Genomic DNA, 26,512 nt, shown 5'->3' with positions numbered 1-26,512 from the left:
GATGCAATGGCTCATCTCTGCCCCATGTCTGTCATCTAAAGGGTAAGATATCTTACATACATGAGGATTTTATTCCCCAGCATTGTAACAGCCACTCTGAGGCTGAATTTAATCAATCAGGAAGGTGGAGACCCATTACCAAGTCCTGCACGGAATAAGGTATCCCAAAAGGCAGGAAGGGCTGTTTTCCAAATGTGCCGCTGAGTTGGTCTTTGAAGAGGATTCAGTGGAATCCTCAACACTCAAACTGCACCTCTCATAGAAATATCTGCTTTAAACTTACCCACTTAGGCAATAGCACAAGCCCAGGCACTGGGAAAATGTCATTATTTAATTTTAAGGACAGGACAGTGCATCCAACTCTGTTCCAGTGCAGAACATCCCCGTGCCACAGGAGATCCCTGGCTGCAAGATGTTACTGCCACGTGCTCAAAATGGTGCAAAAAATGTCCTTTCTCCAGGTAAAACCGAAAATTCCAGGGGTGGGGAACTGCTCAAATAAGCAAATATCCCTCAGCAGGGAGAAAAGAATTGATCTGTTACAGGTCCCTCAGAGAGGAAGCTGCCAAATCCCAGCTGCTGCCCATGTGCATGGAATAATAAAACCATAGAATCATTAAGGTTGGAAAGACCTCAGAAATGATCGGATCCAACTGCTAACCTGATCCACCTCAGCTTTGTGACAAGCCACCACCACCTTAAGGGAGGAATCAGGGCCAGAGACTGCCACAAAAGCAATGTTTGCCAGCACTGGGAGAAGAAGGGATGGATCTGGATCTGCATCTGCAGTTTCTGCTGCCACAGCCTGGGTTCAGCACAGCTTTCTCTCTGTACAGCAACAGTCTGCAAAGAAAGTCAGGCTGGAAGTCCCTTCCTGAGAGTCTCTGCTGGGCAGAAAGCACGTGCCCTGTTTGTGAGCAGCCTTCCCTTGTCCTGTGAAGCCTTGCAGTCCCTTGTGCTGTGCTCCAGCCTCCTGCCTCTGCCCCAAGTTCAGTGCAGCCACCCAGAAGGGATCCCCTGATGTACAATCTCCAAAGGAAATCCTTGTTTTACAGGCAGGTGGTTGAGATGCATCAAATCTTCCCCCTTAAACCTCGTGTCTCACCTGGGAGCTGCTGAGTTAGGGCCAAGAGTGAAACCATAAAGGAATTCAGTAGCCCCAGTAGGGCTGAGGACACCCAGACAGACCCCAGCTGGCTGCAGACACACCAAGCAGGCACTCAGGCTTTGGGGGAAGGGAAGGAGCGCTGGCAATGTCACAGAGCCATGTGCACACAAAATCAGGGAGAGACCAAATGTGTGGTGATGCCATCGGGATGAGGCTGCTGCATCCCCAGCCTTTGCCAGCTCAGCCCCGTGCCACCTTCCCTCCCCAGCGGTCCCTGAAGCCACACACAGAATATTCTGAGTTGGAAGGGAGTTCACTGCCTGCTCTGCCTCCACCTTCTGCCATCACCACCCCTCAGCAAGTCTGTGTTTATGCTCTGCCTCACAGGAGGGAGCTGAGGGGCATGGAAATTGTTTGTCAGGAGTCCGTGAGCATCCCCAGTGTCACACACTGATGGGTTTAGGGGAGGGCTGAGGGTGGGGAAAGACACTCCCAAAACATGTGGCATGGAAAAAACACTTTCCACGCTTCTCCTTTTAACCAGTGTTTCATAGCAACTGTTTTCAGCAGGAGTATGGAGGGAAATGGGGTCTTGTCACTGGTGCAAATTATGGCTCTAAATTCAACGTTCTACATGGGCAGGACAACAGGGAAGGGCCACTAACCAGGGAGTGAGAGCAAACACTTGCCCCAGAACGTGCAGGGTATCAGCCAGGCAGACTCACTGAAGGCAACAGGGCAGTTTCTGAGTCAGCATCTCGAGGATGTGCAATGACTCACTGGGTGCAAAGTGCCAGAAATTTCCATTTTTTATTTATTTCTTTGCTAAGGGAACTGTTGCCATTACCTGTGCTGCAGTGAAATCTCCACGCAGCAAGTCACTGTGTTTAATTACTCATTCCCTGAAGGTAAACAATTCACCTTCCCTTTTCAAATCTCTGCCCTTCCAGTGCAATAAAAGCTGTTGCATGCTTTTGTGTGCTTACCCTGCTTCTCCTGCCTATCCTTTATTTGAAAAATACATATCCTAGTCCTTCTTTTCCTAAAGAGGAGCAACTTGTTTTTAGACTTGGCTTTTCACCATAGAGTTGATTCCATAAGGAGTTCAGATGCTGCACAAAGCAATCCCAAAGATACACCCAGAGCAAGGTTTCCTGGTAATTTGGTGTCTTTCCTGCACTTCACCACTGTTCATTTCTTCTCTTCCAGGTAGGCTGCAAGGCCATGATGGTTTTCTTCCAGTACTGTGTCATGGCCAACTTCTTCTGGCTGCTGGTGGAGGGGTTGTACCTTCACACCCTGCTGGTCATCTCTTTCTTCTCGGAGAGGAAGTACTTCTGGTGGTACATCTTAATCGGCTGGGGTACGCATCTCCTCCCCGACGGATGCCAGGAGGGGATCCTGAGTGGCATTTTTAGCAGGAATTTAGCACAGATACCTGAAGACTCAGGTGGGGCAGAGATGTAGAATACAGCACCCAGCCCCCCTAAATCCTGAGAAGGATTTGTGGGTTGCTGCTGGATGAGAGGTTGGGCATGAGGCCAAAACATACCCAGCAAACCAGCTGTGTCCTGGGCTGCATCAAAAGAAACGTGACCAGCAGGTTGAGGGAGGTGATTATGTCCCTCTGCTCTCCTCATCTGAGACCCCACCTGGAGAGATGCATCCAGCTCCGGGGTCCCCAAAATTGGAAGGATGTGGAGCTGTTGGAGCAACTCCAGAAGAGGTCATGGAGCTGCTCCAGGGGCTGGAGCCCCTCTGCTCTGGAGCCAGGCTGGGAGAACTGGGGGTGTCCACCTGGAGAAGAAAAGGCTCCAGGGGGCCTCAGAGACCCCTTCCAGGGCCTAAAGGGGCTCCAGGAGAGCTGGAGAGGGACTTAGGATGAGGGATGGAAGGACAGGACCCAGGGAATGGCTTCAAACTGAAAGCAAGTAGATTTAGATTAGATATTGGGGAGGAATTCTTTGATCCTGACTGGGATCCTGAAGTTGATATCATGTACTGACCTTAAACTGTAAGGATGGATCCCAGCAAGGCAGAACTCCTGGACTGAACCAGACACTGAATTCAGGCCAGCCAGCTGCCTTGGGATCCCATCACCTGTGTGCTAATGCTGATAACCTTCTGCTCACTGCATGATGATCTCTCCAGCTTTAACACAAATCTGGTCCCAAACACATCAAATAAAATAGAAACAAAATCAAAAATAAGATAAGATAAAATAAAATAAAATAAAATAAAATAAAATAAAATAAAATAAAATAAAATAAAATAAAATAAAATAAAATAAAATAAAATAAAATAAAATGTGCAGAACAAAATAAATTAAGAAAAATGGCAAGGAAGAAAGAATTAAGCTCTTCACAAAGTAACTCACAACTGAATTGCTGACTTATGCAAATCAATCCTACCAGATCAACTTCTTTTATTTCTCCAAAAAGGGAACAGAGATTTTTTCCCCCTTTTTGCCATTTAGTTGAAGATTTATATTTAACTAAGAAGATAATTTTCTACTGCCTGCTCCCAATAGCTGAAACTGAGAAATAATTAGAGTGGGGAAGAATCTTGAGAAGAAAAGATAAAATAAAATTGTGCCTTGTCCAGGGAGTAACTTCCATCAAAACTGACATGAGCTACACTTGGGTTCACACCACAAAGGAGAGCTGGTTCTCCGTGCTCTGAGCAGAAGGAGGGATGATGGGAGCAGGTCTTGTTCAGTTAATCAGGTCAGACCTTCGTTAAACTCACCTTGTGCTCTAGATATTCTTTATTTCAGCACTGGAGAGCTGGAAGGTTTTAAAGAAAAATGCCCGAAGGTAACAATTTAAATCACAGGAAATTTCTTGCACTCCTAATGTGTCCTGAGGTTGCTTGGGAGCAGAAGGGCAATTCCAGAACACGGCAGGTGCTTGAGGGAATTTTTGGCCTTCCAGTCATCCATCATTTGCAAGGGCACCAGGGATGGATCTGGAATGGATTATGCATGAATTAATAATTTGGATGTGCTAATTACAGTTCTTACTGACTTTAGTAGGGTTGCACCTGGAAATGACTGGTAATAAACTATAGACAATCTGTGAGTAACACAGAGCAAAGAGACGTGTCCTTCCTGGAGGATTTCCAACCTAAATCCAGTCAAAGACAAGAGACAGAAAAAAGAGCCAGCACAAGGATGGAGCAAGACCACCTTAGTCTGGCAGATCATGGAGTGAGGAGCAGAAGCAGCTTCACCTGGCCAACTACAGACAGCTGCGTGTGAACTTGGCACTCCAGGCTCCCTTACAGGGCAAAAGAGTCGAGGGATATTTCATATTTATTGTCCTAAATCAAACATTTAACGTAGCTGGATGACCTGTGTGTGAGAAGCACATAATTCTGCCCCTTGATGCTAAAGAGAGCCTGTGGTGACCTCCTCAGGTACGGGTGTCCACAGTGTAGGAGTCTCAAGTGATCCCTATTCCTTGCATTTCACCACTGGAAGTTTTTTCTGGGCACTGCAACAGGAATATCAACGTGCTGGGATCAGTTACAGGGAGCTGATCTTGCATGGCCAGAGGGAGGGAAAGGCCATGTTACCTGTTTGGGTTGAAAACGTGAAGCGTTTTCCCACTCCTGAGGGAAGGCATCCCCTCAGTCACTCAGGAGAGATGGAGAGCGAGGGAGAACAGCCCTGAGAAATTAGGCAGAATTTATATAATCTGGTAATGAAATCAGATAACCATTTGATCATGATTTCTGACAGCAACACCATCTCTTCTCTGCTCAGGTGCCCCCTCCGTTTTCATCACTGCCTGGACTATTGTCAGGATTTACTTTGTCGATGTTGGGTAAGCCTGTGCCCTCAATTATCTTTCCTTTATAATTCTGCTCGCCTTTATGGTCAAGGAAAGCCCTGCAGCCTTAGGAACCCACAACCCAGGAGCAGTGGAACCTCTCCCCTGTCACCAGGAACCAGGAAATGCTCCAAGATCTCCCTGAAATGTCACTTTAGGCCAGTGGCACTCTCCCTGTTTTCTTCCCAATGCCTTGGTCAGGATATTTGCAGGGAGTCTGTGAGCAGACCTTGATGGTGGCATTTGACCCCCTGATCAGAGCAGAGCTTTGCACCCTGCAGAATTGACACTAAACATGCTCATGCAGCAAGGAATTGATAAACACACCCAATTCTCTCTCACAGAAAAAGGCTAAAAATTCTGTGTAGTTTTTTTTCCTCAGGCAGATTTTAGTCTCTATTCTTCATCCTCTTTAACCTAGCAGCAGCCTTTGATATTTTGTATGAGAAGCAGACAGAATGCAGCTAAGAAATCAGGCAGATACCAAAGTTATCCAAGGATATGTGCAAGCAAAGAGGATTTGATCCTGAAATCCTCATTCTTGCTTTTATTCAAGCAGTCAGACTGCAGTAATTGGAATGGGTTTTAATAGAAAGCACCCCAAAGAGATGCAGAATCAAGTGTTTATTCTCTCCTCAGTGTGCATTCCCTCACTTCTTGCATTTGCATCCTGGAGTTAACTCCATTTTCTCCCGTGTGCTCTTCCCCTCCAAATGTGTCCTGAGTTGCCCTTTTTTCAGTACAAGAAGCATCTCAGATTTCTCATTGCATTTTTGATTTATAGTCACGCCAGCACATTTCCTGAGGGCTACTCACTTCCTTTATGGTTTCACTCTATCTGCATAAAACTGACCTTATTTACTCTGTTAATAAATAGCCTCTACAATGAGACAGAGACAGGAGGATTTAACCATTCTGGACACCAGTGTTCCTTACTATATATTCCCACTCAGCTCCAAAAATTCTTAATAAAAATACAGACTTCTTTGCATTTTCTGGGGGCTTTAAAGCCCTACATTTTTGTGCTGAGTAAAACAGAGCCTGAATTTACAGAATATATTAATACCTAACATAGATTTTTTTTTTTTATTACCTGCAGAGAAAAAAATAGCAGGAAATTAATCCAGATTAAATAAACCCTAATTATGGAAGATTGGTTAAACAACACTAAGCCTCTATTTAAACATTCTAACTCCAAATGAAAGTGACCTTCATTCAGACTGTCTCAATTTATTTCAAAAATGAAGTGCACTAGACATAATGAGGGCCACTTTAATTCTGAATGAAAGGGCTGCATACAACTAACTGGAAGCATCTGGATGTGAGCAATTTTCTCCATCTCCCTTTAGAGTAAGTGGAGATTTAGTCAGTGTAGTCCACAGAGTGTAATTTTTATCACCCTAAATCTGGTGCTTAAAACAGGTCTCAGGAACTGTGCTCTAAAAGTGCCTTTCTTCACCTCCTACTGCCTGCACTGCCAACACTTGGAATTAAGAGGAGCCGAATCCGTGTGAAATTGTCTACAGCAGGCTCCCCTAATCTATGCCTAACATGAAAGCAGCCCAATTTCCATGAATGTTTTCCTAAAAGTGCACCTTCTCTCACCTGACTCTGCAGATAAACATGTCCCGAGCAGTATCAGTCATTTCCACATCAGTCCTTTCCTCTCATTTCCTCGTTGGCTTTAAAATGCAGTCCCAGGGGAGTGGTGGTGTGTGCAGACAGTTCTGGCTTCAGGAGGAAATAAATCCCACCCTGGACCCTGTGGACTTTCCTAATTCAATCCATAGCTCAGGTGCAGCTCGCTGGATTTAGTGAGGCCAATCCCACCATGGGCTGTTATCTTTTTCAGAAGGACACGATGGGTTGTTTTTTTTCTGATGGTGCCAATTTCTCTGTGCTTACCAAACCTCCTCCACCCAGGATGGTGGAGAGTGCTGGAGCCCTGATGAATCTTTTCATAGATTTTGATTGATTTTCATGGTTTTGACAGAATTTCCCTGCAGCAGAGCTCAGTGTAGGAGAAATTAAGAAAATCACCACCTCGCCCACATTCACGCTGCCTAACATCCTCCAGCCCGTTCCATGGCCAAGGGGATAATCTTGGCATTATGTCTGGGATATCTGGTACCTACCAGCTCTCACAGCCACTGCAAAGCAAGTTTTGGCCATTCCCAGTCCATACACACAAGGTTTAGTCCTCTTTGCACAACTCAGCCTAGCAAAACTTAGCTTTTAGGGAAAGCTGAGAAGGTTACAGACCTGCTTGCTTGCTGTGCTTGATGTTTTAAGTCTGGCTTTGTTTCTTTTCAGGTGCTGGGAGGAAATAGTGGAATCCCCATTCTGGTGGATCATTAAAACTCCTATTTTGGTGTCTATTTTGGTAAAGTATCAGCACATTCTGCTGGCTGCAAAGCCACCTTTAGTCCTAAGTGGGGAGGGGTGAAGGGGTGTTGAGAAGTGTCCTGTAAATGTCCATGGAAAATGCACTGCCAGGTAAAATCCCACTGTACATTGGACCCTTGCCTTAGGATGAGGAAGTTCCTCCTCCAGAAAAACACCTTCACCTGTAGCACCATGGGAGTTTGAGTGACCAGGCCACCAAGGTGGAGCTCCCTTTGAGGTAGCTTTGGCCACCTCCATCTCTTTGGTGGAGTGGCCATGGGAGTGTGCAGCCAGATGAGGTTGAGGAATGTTCCTGAGAGTTCCAGGAAAGGCTTGTTTTGCCCAAGGAATCAGTGGATGTCTGAATTCCATCCAGTGACCTGTGCTAGGAGTGGTTTTGTTTCTCTGAGCTGACCAGGAAGACTTGTCCTGTTGTAGATGTCAATACTACAAAGTAACATGAGATGAGTCTACCACCAATTTCTGCTTAGATAAAAAGGGAGTGGATGAATTCCCTCAGGAATCTGCCTCTTGCATCCAGTACAGAGCTGCATTCCAGCTGTGTATTTTTAGTGTGAATTCTAGAGGAGCTTGGCTGATTTCCAGAAAAATCAACGTAAGTGTTTGATTTTAATTCTCTGGATATGATCAGTCCTGACCATAGAAACCAGGACACTTCTGAGGAACTCTGGGTCCTTCCATCCTTGTTGAACATTGCTCTGTTGGGCATGGATTCAAACCTTAAAACCAAATGAACTGGAGTTAAACTTAGCTTTGACTTTTCTTAAATGAAGGAAAGGATGTGGGAAGGGAAGCAAAAAAAAATGCAACAGAAATCAAATCAAATATATCTATTTTTAAAAGAAATCTTTCCTTAGACATTCTTCTTATTCCTTGTACAGTGTGACCTTTAAAAGAAGACTTTTTTTTTCTGTAGCATTTGTCATGCAGGGATTCCAAACTGAAAGTTTCAATAATGACATCTTGCTCTGTTTACCTCACTGAAAAGAAATTCAGTACTTAGATGACATATCTCCAAATATTTATGTCATCCTAGAAAGCTATAGATAGTACTTTCCCTTTCCTGAGATAAGCTTTCAGTCAAAAAATACACCCCATTATTCTCCTCGGATCAATGAGTGTATTTTCTTTTGGCCAATAAATCTTTTCCTCATTGCCCAACAGAATTTACCCAGCAGTTCCTGATTTTCCTTCAGCAGACACCCTATAAATCTGTCCTAAAGGAAGGGCATGATAACCACCAGCTGATGAACAGCAGGTTTCTCCGGGGGCTAATGCAGCATTTCCTCCAAATCTGTGGAGATACAGCTGATATCTCAGTGTAAGGAAGAAATACATCTACAAGATCTATAAGATCTTTAAGATACACAAGATATATTGTATATACAAGGTGTTAAGCACTGGGACACATCGAGTACCTTTGATTATACTCTGGGTTGAAAAAATAATCTGAACAGCTTCTCCAATATCCTGATTGCTGCATCTTCTACCATGGAATGCCAAGGATACACTAAGCCCATATGTCACATTCCACTCCATGTTTGCTCTTGACCACTCCAAGCCAACACAGTCAGTATTTAATTGCTCCATTCTTGCCTTCATTGCAGCAGCTTGTGTGTTATCAACGCTCATTAGTGTAATTGATCTAGATAATGCTGGTTTGAACTAATAAATTTCACTTGCCACCAAATCAGACACACAAACTTTTTTTATGAGGAAATAAGTGCAAACAGAAACTATGATAAATGGCTCAGGATAGGTAAAAAGTGATTAAGCAATGCATCACAATCAAGAAATGCAATTAATATCCAATCACTCATAGGCTTTGAAAAAAGAGTGTCTATTTGAGAGATGGGCTTCAGTCTGTTTTATTCACCTTTTGTTGAGATAAATGTAGGAATTGCTGGAAGAAATCTTAAATCTATTTTTTCAGGGAATCAGATTGGCTGGTTTAACACAATCCCTTCCAGCCACTGAGCCTCTAAAAATCAGAATCATTTGCACATTCACTGACCATGAAAGGATAAAGAAAGGGGTTGTGTGCAAACTAAAACTGAACTAAGTCCCCAGAAATGTCATTGCTTTTCTGCTGTCTGTGTTGCATGAGTAACAGGGTGACTCAATGGATAGGACCTTGAAAGAAGTAGATTTGCATTCAATTCATGCCACCAGGACATTCCCATTCCTAGCTCTACACCTTTGCTATTAAATTGCTTGAGTACTTTGGTGGAGCACTGTGAGATTTCGGGGGTGAAAAGAACCACCTAAAATCTGGGTATCAGCCAGACTGCTCCAGGAGGGAATGTTTCCCGCTGCCTTGGTGAGGTCTATCCCTTGCTGCACAAGGTCTCCAGACAGGACATGGCCAGTAGGATTGAGTAGAGGCCTGCTGGAGTGGATTCTTGTGCTAGTTTGAAAACAAACCGGGGGGAGGCACCAAGTCAGAATAACAATTTAATGGAAATGAAAGAAAAGGAAAAGAAAGTAGAAGAAAACACTGACAGAGTCAAGATACAGCCTGAGTCCCTGTTAGGCAGGGTGGTGGTAGCAGTCTGGTGGAATGGTGGCTGCAATCCTCTGAAGTGGTGATCCTGTAGTAGAAGGGGTCTGCTCTTCCTCAGAAAGTCCAGCGGTGGCTGTGTAGCTCCTGTCCTCTGGAAATCCAGTGGAAAGAGTGTCTCTGGTGTTCAGAGTCTCAGATTATATCCACGATGGGATGCCTGGTTCCTCCCCCTGGGAGGAGCATCTCACAATGGGGTAATGAGTCATGAGGCCAAGTGTTGATTAGGCTCATTAACAGAAGATAATCCAGAGGGAGTTATCTGGGAGTCATTAACAGAAGATGGTCCGGAGGGAGTTATCTCTGAGTCATGGGCAGGACAATGATGGGCCATTAACAGCAAGATAGTCTGGGGGGAGGAGGCAAGGAAACACTGCCCCACCTGATTTCCACAGCTCATGAGGATGGTAGTAGAATACACCTCAACCCAGGACAATTCTGCTTCGTGTTTTGGTTTGCTTTCCCTGGCTCAGCACCTCAGCGTTTGCCGCGCTCAGCAGCCGGTCCCATGTCCTGGGATATCCTACAAGTTTGCCTCCGCCGCCCCGCCGCGTCCCAAGGCTCTTTCCCCGCCCCGCCGTCGGCACTCCCGCGCGCAGCAGGACGTCGTGCGGAGCTGTGCTCTATGGGCTTGACATCATCATACTTGGGATGTATGACACGAAGTCCCAAGCAGGCTGATGTCAGGCCCAAGATGCCATCCTGTGTCGGTTTTCTATGTGCTCCCCCCCGAGCGGGGCTCTCTGCTCATGGCTTGTTAAACTGCAGCTCGTTCCATGGCAAAAACATTCCAGTGAAAGGAATTCCCCTCTAGTGACGGGCTCTTTTTCCTGGGGAAAAATGCTGATGGTTTACTCCTCTCTTCCCATCCTGACAGGTGAACTTCATCCTCTTCATCTGCATCATCCGTATCTTGGTCCAGAAGCTGCATTCCCCAGATGTTGGGCACAATGAAACCAGCCAATATTCGTAAGTCCCAGACTTTTGCAGCCCTATCCTGTGGTTTTTGAGAAACCTGCTTGGCTGCTTGATAGTTCGTTATTGCTTCTTAGTTCATGTCTGTCTGCACTGATCAGGATCAATTAATTTTAATTGCTTAAAACAGATTAGAGTTTAGGAAATGGAGCATTTGCTAGAACAGCTGGGCAGGTTTTATGTCAGTTTGTGGCAGGTGAGAAGGATTTCTCCTGGGATTAATGATGAAGAAATAAGACTAACGATAATGATCATGAAGCAAAATATACTTTTTTCTTTGAATATTTAATATTTATTGGGTTCTGAAGGCAGAGAGACCCTGATAGAAAACAAAAAGTTACTGTCCACAGGGTATGGGCTTTTTCTTTCATGACCCTCAGTTTTAAAGAAGAAGAGATCTAGAAAATTAGCACACTCAATAGAATCTATGACACGTTTTCCTTATCCTAAAGCAGATCTCTAAACTAGATTGGATTAATTCAATACATTTCTTTTCCTTGTTGAGAAGGATCGTTGTCTCAGAAGTTTTGCTTGACTTAATGCTTTTATTCCAGGGATATGAGGTTGACCTTAATGGGGCTTTAGATAATGAACAACATACAAGAGAGATCAACATCTCTCTCAGTGGCCAAGGCTGGTCTCAGCTGCAGTATTTTGAGAGTGAAAGAAATGTCTGTCTGTAAGGATTTATTCTGGCTCCAATGCAAATGGAATAAAAGTCCAGACCAGATTATTTTTGACTCTTCCCACTGTTCTGGCTCCGCTTTTCAGCTATCCTGGATAGTTATTAAATGTTTCCTAGAAAAGAATTAAGTGCAAAAGTCCGGTGTCTGCATGGTCACTGTTCACAAATCTTTGTCTTCGGAGGGAGCTGCGCTTTTGGGTATCCTGAAAAATCTGAGCTCAGTTCATCTTCCTGCAGGATGGAAAACAATAACAATATGTTCCTTAAGTCCTGCTCAGCCACAGCACTGAGCCTTTCTCTCTAGTGATGGTCAATTATTCATCTCATCTGCCTCAAGAGATTCTCAGATTTATGAAAGGAAATGCCAGTTTTTGTCCTTAATTTTCCTGGCAGGAGCCAAAGCAAATTTACCTCTTTTTTTGTCATCACAACACACCAACATTACCAGACCCTGTGCTTTCTGTCACCTCCCCTTCTGGATTTCCAGCTGGGAATTTTATCTTTGCACCCCAGGTTTGCAGCAGGTGCATAGATTAAATCAGCATATTTAGATATGTTCTAGTATTGGGCAGTGTCCTGGCACTGCTGGCTCCTGTTCCCCTCAGCAAAAGTGCTGCCAACATGCATCAGAAGAGTTATGCCCAGATTATCTTGGAGGTCATGCTGGGCTTTGGGTTCAGGACACATTATCCCGTGAGGTGGGAGCTGCCAGGAAAGCTCTTTTTGCCTTGTAAACAAATGTAGTGCAGCAGTTGGTAAAACACAGTTCCCCTCACTGACCTGCCCAACAGGGGGTTCTGCTGAAGGACAACTGATCCTCACATCTACAGCTCCTCACCTTCCTTCACCACCTGGAAAAGCAGCTCAGCTCCATTAGGGAATGAATCAGTTGCTCACTTCACAGAATCATGGAATCCCACAAGGTTTTGGGTTGGGAACGACCTTAAAGATCATCCAGTTCCAACCCCCTGCCATGGGCAGGGACACCTCCCACTATCCCAGGTTGCTCAGAGCTCCTTCCAAACTGACCTTAAAGTTTTAGGTTTCCAAGCCATATGAGGTGCTTTAGGGCACTTCCAATACTTGCTTGGACCTGGCACAGAGGACCCAGGACCTGTGGGAGATGGCCACCAGCCATATTCCCTGGGGCAGCTGGAAATCTCTGTTGACTGTGTTGACTGTAGTAGGTACAAGACACCACACTTTCCTGTGGAAACACATATCAATTGCCTGAAACTGAAGGCTGAATCCCACCAAGGTGAGTTCTCAGTGTGGTCCTAAGATTTTTACTTTTAGACAGCAATCTGTGGAGACTTCTGGAGTCCAGAGCCTGGGGTTTGCCAGCAGGACCCAACCATTCTCAGCAAAAAACTGCTGCTTATGAAATGTTGAGGGAGCAGGGGGTGTTTAGCCTGGAGAAGAGGAGGCTCAGGGTGACTCTATTGCTCTCCACAACTCCCTGAAAGGAGGTTGGAACCAGGTGGGGGTCAGGCTCTGCTCCCAGGCAATGAGTGACAGGATGAGAGGAAATGGCCTCAAGTTGTGATGGGAGAGGTTCAGGCTGGACATCGGGAGGAATTTCTTTACTAAAAGGATTGTGAAGCGTTGGAATGGGCTGTCCACAGGGATTGGGAGACTCCATCCATGGAGGTGTCCAAGGAAGGCCTGGAGGGGGCACTCAGTGCTCTGGGCTGGTGACAAGGTGGGGATTGGGCACAGCTTGGACTCAATGGTCTTTGAGGTCTTTCCCAACCCAAATGACTCTGTGATTCTGTGTGGATTCCACCTGCCAAATCTTAGTCAAAGCTGTTTTAAACTAACAGCATCCTGGATATCTCGCTTGCATTTCTCCCTGCTTCTCATGTGTATTTTAAACTGTTTATTTTCCACAAACATGGCCTGCTGACATGCTGACAGCGTTGTTCAGTTCCAAAAGGTTTGAGTTTAGCTGCAGGCTGGAAGTTCAGGTGTGCTGCCGACTCCCTCATTAATGCTGCACACAGGGAACTGGGCTTTCATGTACTGGAAACTGCAAAAATGAGTCTCCCAAAACAGTTTTCTGGAAATGACGGGGACATGTGCGAGAATAGGACACCAATATTCCAGGCAAATAGAATTTGTCTTCTGCAACAGAAAACTTGAGAAAAAGTCATCTCTCTCCATTCTGTTCCTGTCCGTGGATCATTATTGCCATCGAAGCTCTCTGAGTAATTTTCCCACTATGATTTCAAGGAGAGTGATGGAAATGTTGGTTCACTCTTGCCCCTTCCCAAGGACAGGAGCAGGTTCCATGCAGGTTACTGGACATGTGTTTTCCCTAAGTTACCTGTCACCACGTGCATCTGTCAGAGAGGGGAGGTCTAGGATGTGCTGGGAATGAGAGTAACGAGGGTTTTTGACAATCCATGGCTTCCAGCAGATTTAACCAGCTTTAGACAATCTCCCAGGCAGTTCTGCCTCCTGCATAGCCAGGGTTGAGCTTCCTGGAAGAAATTACGCTGTGACTGGGGAAATTGATTTTCCTTTAGGAGGATTGCAGTGGCGTGGAGTCCTTTAAATATCACAGAGCCCTTGCTTTGATGCTAAAATAAAATCTAAAACTCAACACCTGGTTAAGCTCAGTGTTGGGAGCTAAGGACTGGTGTGAGGAGCTGTGCAAATCAGAGAACAGGGCTCAAGGTTTGTAATTTTTGTCCTTTTCATTACCACAGTCCAGCCAGGAGGGGAAATATTGTAATTAAGGCCCCAATGTTGTCTGCAATGATAAGATAAAAATTTTCTAATCCATTGGAGGTTGCAAACAGCATTTCTGTGAACGTGGTACACAAAGGTGGCATCACATCTTCTCCTCTAGGCTGATGTTCCTCAGAGACTGGGGAGAGAGGAGAGATCTCAGCAAAGCCATTGCTGATATTCACTGAACTGCTTGGAAAATGAGTGACTTTCTCATATGTCAGGAGCTGGGGGAATTAGGGCTTGGTCACACCAGTGTGGCTCCCACTGGCCAGAGCTGCTTCTGAGAGGAACATGGATGATCACCAGAGATGGTGACAGTCCTGTGGCAGAGCAAGGCATTCAAGAGAACACAGATTTTGGATCCCCATGAGTAGGGATGTGCCTGCTAGTGAAGCATGTGGGAAAGGCAAATTCCTGTAAAGTCCCTCAGCTTCCTGCAGGCTCTCATTTTTCCTGGGATGAGCCACAGCTTCCAATCACAGCTTTAATGTCTACCTGCCTTTGGGCGAGGCCCAGGAAAAGCTGGAAGAGGTCTGCTGGGAGACACAGGGATGTGCCTCTGCACAGAGCTGCAACATCAGCCTCCCCCGTGGGCTTGTGCAGGTGGCAAATAAATGAAGATGGTCTGAGAGGACTGAGCCTGATGAGGCTTTGGAGGTGAAGGGATTGCAGGTGGAAGAATGAATATTTCCAATATCCCAGCCTTAGCTTAATTTCCTCCAGAAGCCTCTGAGAGAGGGGGAGATGCCACAGGATGTGAGTGACCAAGGGAGACAAAACCCCCACAAGCATCCTTAGACCCTTGATTTCATTTTCTTTCTGCCAGCTATTTTTTAATAATGATTGTATTTAATACATTATCATTTCTTCCTAATTAGACCCCTGATTACCCAGCGTGATGCCATTAAGCACTAATACCGTTCATCCCCCTCCTTTGGAGACATTCATTGTACAGTAGCCTGTCATTATTCTGAGCTAAACATACCATTTCTCTCCCAGAAGCTGTAATTTTCAGAAATCCCAGGCAAACAAAGACATTGCTAGATGATGATTTAGTTTGTGGAGATGAAAAAAAGATCTCTGGTGGGAGGGGAAGAAGAGAGGAGGGAGAGAGAAATACCTGCAGTGGAGCTACTGGGAATAAAGGTGTCACATTTTATGGTGCCACCACATCTGAAATCACCAGCTATCTGCAGTCTGTGGGACAAGGAGAAATAATAAATGTTTGGGGTTGCACAGGGCTCAGCTGCAAGATTCCTCAGCATCTTACCCTCTTCCATCTCCACTTGTGGCTCATGTTTGTCTTTCCCACAGGAGGCTGGCCAAGTCCACTCTGCTGCTGATCCCTCTCTTTGGCATTCACTACATCATGTTTGCTTTCTTCCCTGACAATTTCAAAGCAGAAGTGAAGCTGGTCTTTGAGCTTGTGGTTGGGTCGTTCCAGGTAAGCCACCCTTTGGGCCTCCAGGTCTGTCACCAGGTCTGTCAGGAGGGAGAAGCACAATGAGTTTGACATGACAATCAGCAAACATGGGAATGAGCTGGTTTTTCCTGGACATGCCTCATACCGCTCCTGTACCTTTGTGGAAAAGCCACTCACTGCAGCCTGGCCAGGATGGAAGATAAATTTATATTTTGCCCTCTGGAGTCCCAGAAGGAGATTCTCTCTCCTCATTCTAGGAAATGAAAAGAAAATGTTCCTCTGTACATTGGTCTCTCTGGTTTTTTCATACTTAAGAGAGAAAAATGAGCACCTCAGTTCAGTTTATATATTATTGGCATGTCCAAGGCCAGGGTGGATGGGGTTTTGAGCAGCAAGTTTCATTCAGTGGTGAATGATTAACATCCCTGCCTACATCATCATCACTGCACATCCGGCATCTGGAAGTGTTCAAAAAATGTGCAGATGTGGCACTTGGGGACATGGGTTAGGGGTGGGCTTGGCTGTGCTGGGGGAATGGTTGGGCTTGATGACCTTAGAGGTCTTTTCCAACCTGAACAATTCTGTGATTGTGTGATCTCTCCATTGAGAGCTGAATGGATCTACACTCTCTCCTTGTCTGTAGTGCTAAAAGCCTGTTCTCTCCTTTCCCCAGGGATTTGTGGTGGCTGTTCTGTACTGCTTTCTCAATGGAGAGGTAAGACCAGACCACCAGTATTGTTTGGGTCCTGTTTGCAGCTAGGACAAAATGAGTGTGTGTGGAGAGTGGATTGAGAAGTGTCCTGATCCTGTTGGTACAATACTGGGGGGAAGCGTCCAAATCAAATCTCTCACTCCAGGAAAACAATCCAACTGTTTACCTGACACTTTTCAGCACAGTTAATAAAAATAATTATTAAACATGTCAGGACTCGTGTGTGCACTGTAGCATTGCTGCTGATCCCATCCTTTCCTCACGAGACACCATCAGCAGAACTCCAGTGGGAGCTTGCACAAACCCTGATCCCAAAGGACCCCCTTCAGCAGGGCAGGATAAATCCCTTAGTTTCACACTTAGTACCTCCAGGAATCCTCCCCAGGATCACACCCACTGCCAAAACCAGCACAGGCACTGGTGTGACTTGTTAGGCACAGAGCAGCAGGTGAATGTGTTTCTGGAAGGCATTAATCTTGCCTTTCCCACATTTCTAGTCCTGGGATTCTCATCCTGGGATTGTGCCCTTCCTCATCCCAGAGCCCCTCAGACACAGCTATTTTATCTAATTCATGCTGTTATCTAAAAATTTGGACCAGAGGGCTGCAGGAGGGGACAAGGAGAGTTGGCCAGGTTTGTTCAGGATTTGAACTGGGACAGCGTAAACCAGGTTATTTCTGTAAACTCTTTCAGCAGGAACAGACAGTTTCTGTCAAAAAAAAAACAACTAAAAAAGCACAGCTGTATTGACAGCTTTACAAACAAGCTATAGGTAAATAATTTCTATTTGGACCAAAAACAGGGCAGTGAAAAAGAAGCGTCTTAATTATACTCACAAAGTGTTGTCATTGAAGTTAAGTAGTCTGGCACCTTGACTGTATCAATAAGAAATTCCTTTCTGATGAAGCTCAGGGATTTCTGCTCTAATAATTTACTGACTGAAGTGTCCTCTTTTTCCTATGTGGTTAAAAGTTCTGGCCAGGCTGAGTTTAGTGGCCTTTATAAAGTAATTCTTGGCCCCGTCCGTGGTGGGTGGGTTGCCCACAGCTGCTCACATCATCAGGTCAGAACGCCACCAAGTGATGCTCTGTGCTGCCTTTCCTGTCTTTCCCGTGCCCAGGTCCAGGCTGAGCTCAAGAGGAAGTGGCGGAGGTGGCACCTGGAGCGGTTCCTGGGCTCGGACATGAAGTACCACCACCCTTCCCTGGGCAGCAACGGCACCAACTTCAGCACTCAGATCTCCATGCTGACCAAGTGCTCGCCAAAGACGCGCCGCTGCTCCGGGTTCCAGGCCGAGTTCTCTCTGGTGTGATGGGGAGAGGCTCCCCAGGCACTGAGCGTCCAAAACTGAGACACAAGGATCCCCGGGAATCAGTGATCCCATGACAAATCCCTGTGAAATGACCTGCTCCACATGAGCCAACAGAGGACACACAACTGGAAAAGCCGCTGGCATCCAGAACGAGATCGGACAAGCCAAGAGGCAGAGGAACACTTTTGCTCTGCCTCTTTTCAGGCCTTTCACTCTTCAGTTTCAAGCCCTTGGGGGTTGATAACTCTGAGGAATGGTCCCAGTTCCTTGAGGACAGCCTGGGAGATGCTGACGTGTCATAAATAATGAAGTACAGGGGGTAAGGGAGGGAGAGCCTCAGTCCTCAGTGGCTTTACCAGAACTGGCATCTCTGAAAAAGATAAATTGCACTTTTTAAAAAAAAAAAAAAAAATGAGCCAGTAAAGGAGAGACAGGAAGCAGGGGAAAAAAAAGAGTCAAACATATGGATGTGCCAAAATTCCTGTGGATAAGAGGGGATGATACAGCACCAAAGACGGTGTTGGGGACACGGGGAGAAGGGACTGGAGGAACGTGAGCACAAAGGGAGAGGCCAGCGCACGGCCCCTGCATTTTACACAGGTGGAGATGAAGCTGCAGCACCAGGAAAGCCCCTCAGAGGATGCCCCGGTGTGTTCTGCTAATTCCCCTCCATCCTTGGGGGAGCAGAAGCTTTCCAGACACCCTTGGGGGCCCTCGGGAAGAGAAGATCCCTGAGAAGGACCGGCGTGAGGACGCCCTTCTCTGCACTGTGTTCGTGACATGGTGTTCTGCTTGGTTGTGTTCCATGAACAGGAAACTCGATTTGCATGTATAAAAACCAGGGCCAGATGCCAAAAGCGGAGCACGGCTGTGTTTTTTCATTCTCTCCCTAAGTTCTCCCTTAGATCTGGGTGCATGGATGCACCCAGGATCGTCAGGGACCAGGGGGAAATAACTGGGCTGTAATTCATTTGCACTTGCTTAGCGCACACTGCCAGGAAAGGGAGATATAGGGCCCTGTAATCCCTAATTGAATCAGAGCTGCCATAAGGAGCCACTCTCCAGATGAAAAAATTAGCGTCTCAGCAGCAGGTAAAATTGCTTTCATCAGAACAAGGTTGTCTCAGCACACAACTGGCACTCCAGGAGGGAGGAAGGAGTGAAGGAGCTATTAAATTGGTTTCTCCTTCAGGTTTTGTGGGGACCTTTCATCCTACATGAAGGCATTGTTAGATCTTTAGGATGTGTGTGCATTTTACCTCTTTTCTGAAGGCCTGTTAGTTTCCTTCTAGGAGCCTACTTGAAGAACGCACATGGATCCCATTAAAAACAAGGAAGTAGGTTTTTTTTTAATTCTTGTTTTCATGGTGGAGAGGCAAAGGAGAGATGTTAAGTCCAGTCCTGCTCATTAGAGGCAACCCCGCAGTCCCAAACTCAGTCAGAAGACAGAAAACACACAGATACAGACGCTCATGTTTGTGTCCCACCCAACTGCATCAAGTGGGGTTGAAAACATTTAATGCTGAGGGTGGGAAATCCCAGCCCAGCTCACACATACCCTCAGTAACTGGGCTGCTGCCATCCTACTAAAACAAGTCCTTGAGGAGGAGTGTCTGGGTCACCAGCACCAGCACCTGGAGAGGAAGGTGGGCTCCACTTTTAGAGTTCAGAGATCTCAACTTACCCACTTTTATTTCTCCACAATGAAATGCAGCTCACTGGAGGGGAGCATCTGCAGCCTGGTGGGTTTTGAGGGGTTGTTTTTCTCACTTCTTTGCTTGCTTTAAGCACCTGTGATGCCAACAAACCACACTGAGCCCAGGAGGAGACTTGCAGATCAGGACATCCAGTTCCTTTGAGTCCTGACAGGGCAGTATTCCATGCAATAGCCATTCCCAGAGCCTGTTAGCAGTTGATGGATACTTTGGATGCTTCCAAAGGATTTTTCTCTGGGTGTGGGACTGAGAACAGCGTGAGGGGCTGGAGTCAGAAAGGGGCATGAGAAACTGTGATTCACCAAGGGCAAACTTGCAGTTGTGAGTTTTCAGGGAGCTTGCTCAGGTCCTGTCACAGTGTAGCCGTGGCTCCCCAGCCTGTAGGTCCTAAGAGGATAGGAAGATGTGAAAATTCTTGGAATTACAGTGCTGGTGACCCCAGGCTGGCCAGGTGTGAGCCAGCTTTGTTATGGCTACTTTACACTGAGCCCATCACAGCAGTGAGGATCCAACTCTGACGTTCCATACGATCATCAAAATGCGGCCCCCTGATTCCCAAAATGCAGAGAAAGCAAGAGGGTGTTTGAAATTTCCCTACTTTTCTTGCATTGAATCCCTTATGCCTTGGCACCCCTGAAACAATATCCCACTGAAATCCATGAGGTTCTCAGAGGCAATAATCTTTTTTTTCAAGTGGTCATGGCCAGAGTTCCAAGAAGAGTTTGGACAATGCTCTCAGGCACTTGGTGTGATTTTTGGGGTTGTCCTGTGCTGGGCCAGGAGTTGGACTTGATGATCTTTGTGGGTCCCTTCTAACTCCAGATATTCTGTGATTCTCTTTGGTGCTTGTGTTGCTCTGCTGAGAATTTTCAGGCCTGGATTGGGATTCACCCAGGAAATACTGGAGAAATCCCACCAGTACCACCAGTTCTTCTCCTGTGCCTGGTTCAAAGCAAGGATTTGACCTGGATTTTTCCAGGTGAATGGCTGACTTCAAGGAAGCCCAGAAGCAGCAAGGGAAAACTCTGTCTCAGCTTCTAAGTTGTTCCACTTGGAGTAAAATGCTTTTTCTCACTGATTCAGAGTTTGAAGCAGAGTCAGTCTGGGAAAGATTGGATTCATCAGGCTGCAAAGCCATTCCCTCTCTTCATCTGGTAACTATTTATGCTCAGCAAAACCGATGGGCTGCAGAGGAGCCCTGCTCAGTCTTGGGAATGCATCCACTGAGGTGCCTCAGGTGTGAACTGGAATTTCAGGTCCCAGGCAAGCAGCAGAGGAGCTGGAGCACAGAGCTGTAGAGCAGAAGTGAAGCAGCACTGCCAGCAGCCTCCTTTGTGGGATGTGAGGGAATCCCTTCCCATCTGTTCCAGGCAGCCTTGCTGGGGGAAGGCCCTCGAGCCATCAGCACTGAGTCACACTGTGCATTTTCCCTCTGGTCTTCACCTTCCTTCCCCTCTCCCTGCACTCCCTTTTCCTCCCCATGTGCAGGACTCTCTGCTGTGTGTTTGCAGCTTCTCTCGTGTTCCAGCCCTGTGCTAACCCATGCCAGCACCAGCCATATGCCAAGGACAGCCAGGAAAGTTTTTTTTTTTGGAGACGTGACAGGGAAAACCCCAGCTGGTTATTTACCCTCACCACAGGCTCCTCTGCAGCCTGGCAGATTCACCACCAGGCTATTCTGCACGAGAGCCTGAAGATGGGATGTTTCCTAAGCTGAGGGGATCCTTCAAGAAGTGTGGAGTACATCAGCATGCCAGAACTGTGCCCCCAGGCATCCCACTCACAATTATTTCATTACTGAACATCCAACCACGTCCCCTTTCTGCTGTCAGGGGTGGTGGAGAGATTAAATGAGTGTGCTGGATATACCTGCTGTGACAGGCATGGCAGTGTCAGTGATGCAGAGCTGCCAGCCCAGCTGCCTTGGCCTCATGTTCCAGGAAAACAGAGGAGCTGGGGGGTGAAATCAGAGCTTTTCACTCTGGGGGCGTGAGCAACTGAGTGAATGATGACCCTGGGATAAGCCCTATTTAACTGGCTTAGTGCAGGAATTTGGCTCCATAACTTGGCCTTGTCTACTCTGTTTTTCATCCAACTCATCAATGAAATGGAGTTCAGTGACTTCACTGCAGGTGACAACGTGGAGCGAGCTGTCCTGGCCCCGTGGCCTGGCCCCATGTCCTGGCCCCACACAGAGCACACAACAGAGCTCAGCACTTTTGCTGCTCCCCCAGCACCAGCCTGAGCCCCCTGACCCCAGCATAACACAAGACTGACTCCAGTAGGGCAACTGCATCCATTTGCTGCAAAATAAGATACGAGGTGTACCTCTTAGGAGGTATTAAAACTTCTTCTGCCTCTATTAAAAGGCACAGATGTGTTTGAGGATCACGAATCTGGGCTCTGCATAGAAATAGAGCCAAGTTCTGATCCTGCTTGCACCAATCAGTTCACTGCAGTGACTCCTGAATTACACCAGCATTAATTTGGGATATGCCTTCAAAATAATTCCTTTTCCTTCATTCTGGAGCTGTTTACTCCCTTTTTCTATCAGTGAGAGAGCAAGCCCCTCCTGTTCAATGCTTCAGTAATTTTATTATTAAAAATTATTAATAAATATGGAACAACTACATTGTAAACAACAAATTATTGTCTCAAGGTCTAAGAAACAAGGTTCAATGGTAACATTAGACTGTAGATATTTCTGTTCAGCTGGGACCTGTATTGCTTGGTGACCTTCTCACAAGAAGCAAGAAATGAGAATATGACATGGTTTAGGGTTTAGAAAAGAAATTCAGTTGCAGAATTTTAGGGGCACTAAAATGAGCCAAGTTTTTAAAATCAGAGTTGTGTGTGCAGCAGCAGCAGCATTGCTGCAATTGTGGAATGAAAAAGGGAAAAACCCAGGAGATGAAACACCTGAGCATTTTGGTTTATTTTTGGTTTGTTTGGGGTTTTTTGCTAGGAAACAAGTTATATTTTTCTCAAGGAAGGTGTTACTGGAGAAAAGATGCTTTATACATGAACTAATCATCAGATTTCCTTCTTCCTCAATATCCCCCTGGGTTCCCACTCCTCTCAAAAGCAGTGAGGGTCATGTCTGTGCCACAGGGCTGAGGGATTAAACCCAATTCTCTGCTCCAATCTGATGGAAATGCTTTCAGAGAGAGATGCACCTGCTGATTAATGAAGGATTGTCAGTAATTTTTCAAAAGCAAAATGAAGTTCCAAAGAAAGCTCAGGAGTGAATGAGCATCACTTGGCTCCACGTCAGGGATTAAAGGGGTTTGGTGGGATTGTCTCTGCTCCTTCCAGGTTCACCCCAGGGTTTAAACAAGGGGAAAGGAAATATGGGGAAAGGAAATATGAAATCTTTTCAGACTAAAAGGGAATCTCTCAAACTGGGAAGTGCCATTGTGTGTTTTCATGAGGCTTATTTTATTCTGACCACACTGGTACATCTTAATTTGATAAACAGCCCGTGGAAATACAGGTGGAGCAGAAGCAATGTCCCTTCCCTGGAAGGTGAATCCAGCTGTAAGAGGAAAACATAAAAACATTCCTGCTGTGTCCCAGCTCCTGCTTTTGGGTTGGGTGTTTGTCTGAGGTGTTGGCACAGCCTAGGTTCCCTCCCAGCCTTGTTCTTCCCTCCCAGCCTTGTTCTTCCCTCCATGGCATCTCTGCACCCATGAATGTGCCAGACTCTTGGGGACAGGGATTGCAATCCTGAATTCCTTGGCTCACAATGCAACTTTGCACTTTTCCCACCCCAATGCTGAAGGAGCCAGCACCAAAAAGCTGCTTCATTGGAGATGAGCCTCAAAGAGCAGAGGGTCACACATACCCACATCCATCCAGAATGACTCTGCTGGCATCACTCAGGCACTAAACTGCTGTAATAAGGGAAAGAATCAAGTCCCAGATTGGCACATGGAGTCAGATGTCCCAAAATGTGGATTTCAACTCATTTCCTTTCAGTCAGTCAACTTTTCACCCTCTCTCCAAACCCAGTATTTGCATAGCAGTCTGATGAGGTATCATTGCAGTGACTGACCTTCTGATTGCCCCTGGAGTCTTGTGCAGCCATAAACCATGGCTTTTAATCAGGAGTTTTTTGGGACCACAGACAATCTTTTCCACCTCTTCCTGAGTGTCCTAACTTGCATGATGTTGTGCTACATCCTGAAGAGCGCTGGGTTTGAAACTCTGGTTATTTCCAGAATACTGTGAAATCCCAAGGGAGAAAACAAACATTGGGACTGGAGATGACAGGTCTGTAAGGAAAGGAATGCCCACTTGTGTTCTGAGGGCCAGACCCTGAGGACACGCATGTCAGCAGCACCAGAGCACCAGTGTTTTATACCCAAGTTTTGTGGATATTGTACATTTGTACACAGAGGAAATCTGAAGAGCACATTAAAACTAAAAATTACAAAAAACCACTAAACCCCCCCCCGCATTTTTGATACGGTGATGATGATGATGACAAATCAAGTTCGAAATTGCATTTTTGAACTCAAAAGTGCATTTTTCAGAGCGTGTTTCAAACACCTCAAGCTGTGGGTCAGCAGCTGGTGCCAACTGACCCTTCGCACTCAAGCTGTAAACGCCTCTGCTCTGCCCTCCTGTAAATAGGCTTTGACAGCAGAGGGTGATGGACACTGGCTGTGAGCAGAGAATCTCTGTCTCTGTGGACTTCTCTGCACCAGGTGCTTGTGATGTCTCCTTCATGCCAGCGAGAACGGGCCTGCTTGCTCAGCACAGGTGAAATCTCTGCCTTGTTCCATGGCCTTTTGCCTGATGTTATTTATTTTTGGTCTGACTCTGTACATATGCAATGAAATGGCTATTTTTCTTTTTTTTTTCCTTTGTATTTGGTTCACCTCCTTGCTTCAGAGGGGGTTCTTCTCTATGGTTGACACTGCTGAAAACAAGCAATAAAACCATCGTGAAGACATTGTGTCTGAGGTGTTCCACCTGATAATTTATTCCTCACAGTCCTGGAGAAGACACAGAGAAGGAAAACTAAGAAGGAAGTTGTGAGCTGGGGAGGTTCTTGCTTAGAGTTCAACATAATGACCTCATACTTTGAAAGGTTAACCAAATAGACCAAATCACTCTTAAAGTCAGAGAATCACAGAAATATTTGGCTTGGAAGTGACCTTTAAAGGCCATTTAATCCTTGCAGTGAGCAGGGACATCTTCAAGCAGATGGGGGTTCTGAGGAGACCTTCTTTGAGAACATCTGTGCCAGCTGAAGAACCAGTACCAAGTCCAACATGAATGACCCCAAAAACCTCCACCACTGCACGAGCTGGGTGCATGGATGGTCCTTTGGGGGCAGGACTGTGCATGGAGGTGATAACCATGAAATTACAAACGATTCCAAATTACAAAAAATTCCATTGTCTTGGCACAATCAACAGGTCTGAAATGATTCCTGCATTTATAGGAAGGTACAACCCCCCACACAAATACAGTTGTGTTGCAAGTGGAGGATTGGGTGCTGGAATATCCTCCAGCAGAGGTCTTTACTGCTCAGAACAAAGCACGAGCCTTCCTCTGTGCTGGAGAAAAGCCTGGCAGGCAATCACAAGTGAACAATAATTGTTCATATAAAAGACTCATTATTTGATGCACACGAATATCGGGCAGTGAAAATAGATCTTGACAAGAGGTCAGTTATTACTGAGTCCTCCGTGGCTCCGTGGCTCTCGTGCCTGAGCACACAGACACAGGATGGCTTCAGTAATAGCTAGCCAATGGCAAGGAGTTGAGAAGGGTCCTTGCATAGAGTTCCACAGAAAGCTGTTTATTGCTACAACTTGTGAAGGTTTCCAGAGGCAAAGGACCCCGAACAGTGACAGCTCAGGCTTAAGTACAGGGGTGTGGCCAACACCAGGAGCCAACTGGGGAGTCAGAGCTGGGGTACATTGCCATAAATGAACACGGCAGCCTGGGAGAGGCTCCTTTCCCTCACCATAACCAATAGGCCTTTGGCACCAGAGACTGTCTTACCAAGAGCCCTCTCTGTCTCTTGTTCCACTGGTCAATCAGCCACCACAGACAGCCAGCTTTTCCATGTCCATAGGGCCAGTTTGGCCACTCACCCCCTCCTTAAACTGATTTACACCCAGTGTTCACTCTGCTGATAAAGGCCACATCTACAACTTGAAATGACGAGTCTTGGCTATATTTGTCCCTCTTTCTGCATGGATTACCTGTTTTCATTTAAAGGCAAAGGGTCTGATGCTCTGGGCCGCTCTGAGAAGCAAAGCTGTTTGTACTGACTTCACTGGATCTCTCTGTGGGTTAAACCAGAAATCAGAAAAACAGGTTGTGAGGGCTGGGGAAAGGGAGAAGCAGCCAATTACATTTGTTCTGTGTCTGTAGAGGCAAGGATAATCCCTCCCCGCCAAAAAACGCCTTCCACATGAGGAACTCCAATCACTGCCCAGAAATGAATGCAAGTGGGTTTGATGAGGATCGCCTGAGAGGTCTGGAAGAAAAATCAGCCCAACCCTCTTTGATCCCAGCTGTGTGTCCTTCCTGATTGGCACACGCCACTATTCTGAATTTGATGGAACATGCCATCACATATCTCTGGAAGGTTTTGAGCTTGGCTTTTAGGACTTCTCTGTATAAGTGCAGTTTTCATGACTGCAAAAGCATCTTCCTCTATTAGAAAAATCGTGCTCAAAGATGGCAAATAACATCCCCTTCCTTTGGTCCCCTGTGGTTTCCATGGCAAAATTCCAGGATGAGGAATTTTGTGATCTCCATGACATTAAAGCAATTTCCCATGTAATGAATCAATCCTAGTGGTTAAACTATCTTCACTCCACAAGAAACCATTTGCATATACACCCTCACACTGGGGATATCAAGTCTGTGACTCAGTACAATCCACAGAGGGAATGTGGGGGTCCTCAGCTCAGAAAGATGCTGGATTGTCCAAGGATCCCGAGGAAGTGCGGCACAAAGAGCCTAGGCATGGTGTCACAGCTGTAACACCGTACTTTCTGAAAGCCTAAAAACCTCTTCTGA

At 46.1% G+C, this 26,512-nt stretch overlaps 1 protein-coding gene and 1 long non-coding RNA gene across 4 annotated transcripts in view; one reads left to right on the top strand and one right to left on the bottom strand.

The window, feature by feature from the left end:
* The window catches only part of VIPR1 (vasoactive intestinal peptide receptor 1), a 100,864-nt gene extending 76,470 nt beyond the window's left edge, over positions 1-24,394 (top strand). The window contains exons 7-13 of the mRNA XM_069006287.1: positions 2,318-2,471; positions 4,875-4,935; positions 7,255-7,324; positions 10,785-10,876; positions 15,618-15,747; positions 16,400-16,441; positions 17,559-24,394. Of these exons, the coding sequence (XP_068862388.1) occupies positions 2,318-2,471; positions 4,875-4,935; positions 7,255-7,324; positions 10,785-10,876; positions 15,618-15,747; positions 16,400-16,441; positions 17,559-17,750 (741 nt within the window). The 3' untranslated portion in view covers positions 17,751-24,394. The remainder of the gene's footprint in view (positions 1-2,317; positions 2,472-4,874; positions 4,936-7,254; positions 7,325-10,784; positions 10,877-15,617; positions 15,748-16,399; positions 16,442-17,558) is intronic.
* Positions 2,483-6,661, bottom strand: LOC138106161 (uncharacterized). Of its 3 annotated transcripts, none has more exons than XR_011148918.1 (4): positions 6,547-6,661; positions 4,685-4,778; positions 3,857-4,602; positions 2,483-3,272 (listed from the first exon to the last, which is right to left on the bottom strand). It is a non-coding gene; the product is annotated as an uncharacterized lncRNA (long non-coding RNA). The 3 variants fall into 3 exon arrangements; XR_011148917.1 differs by having other exon boundaries at positions 3,857-4,075; XR_011148916.1 differs by having other exon boundaries at positions 3,857-4,778.
* Positions 24,395-26,512: the final 2,118 nt, after the last annotated feature.

The sequence above is a fragment of the Aphelocoma coerulescens genome, chromosome 2 (genome assembly GCF_041296385.1).
Source record: "Aphelocoma coerulescens isolate FSJ_1873_10779 chromosome 2, UR_Acoe_1.0, whole genome shotgun sequence".
In the NCBI taxonomy this organism is placed as follows: Eukaryota; Metazoa; Chordata; class Aves; order Passeriformes; family Corvidae; genus Aphelocoma; species Aphelocoma coerulescens.
This window is presented reverse-complemented; position numbering and strand designations above follow the sequence as displayed.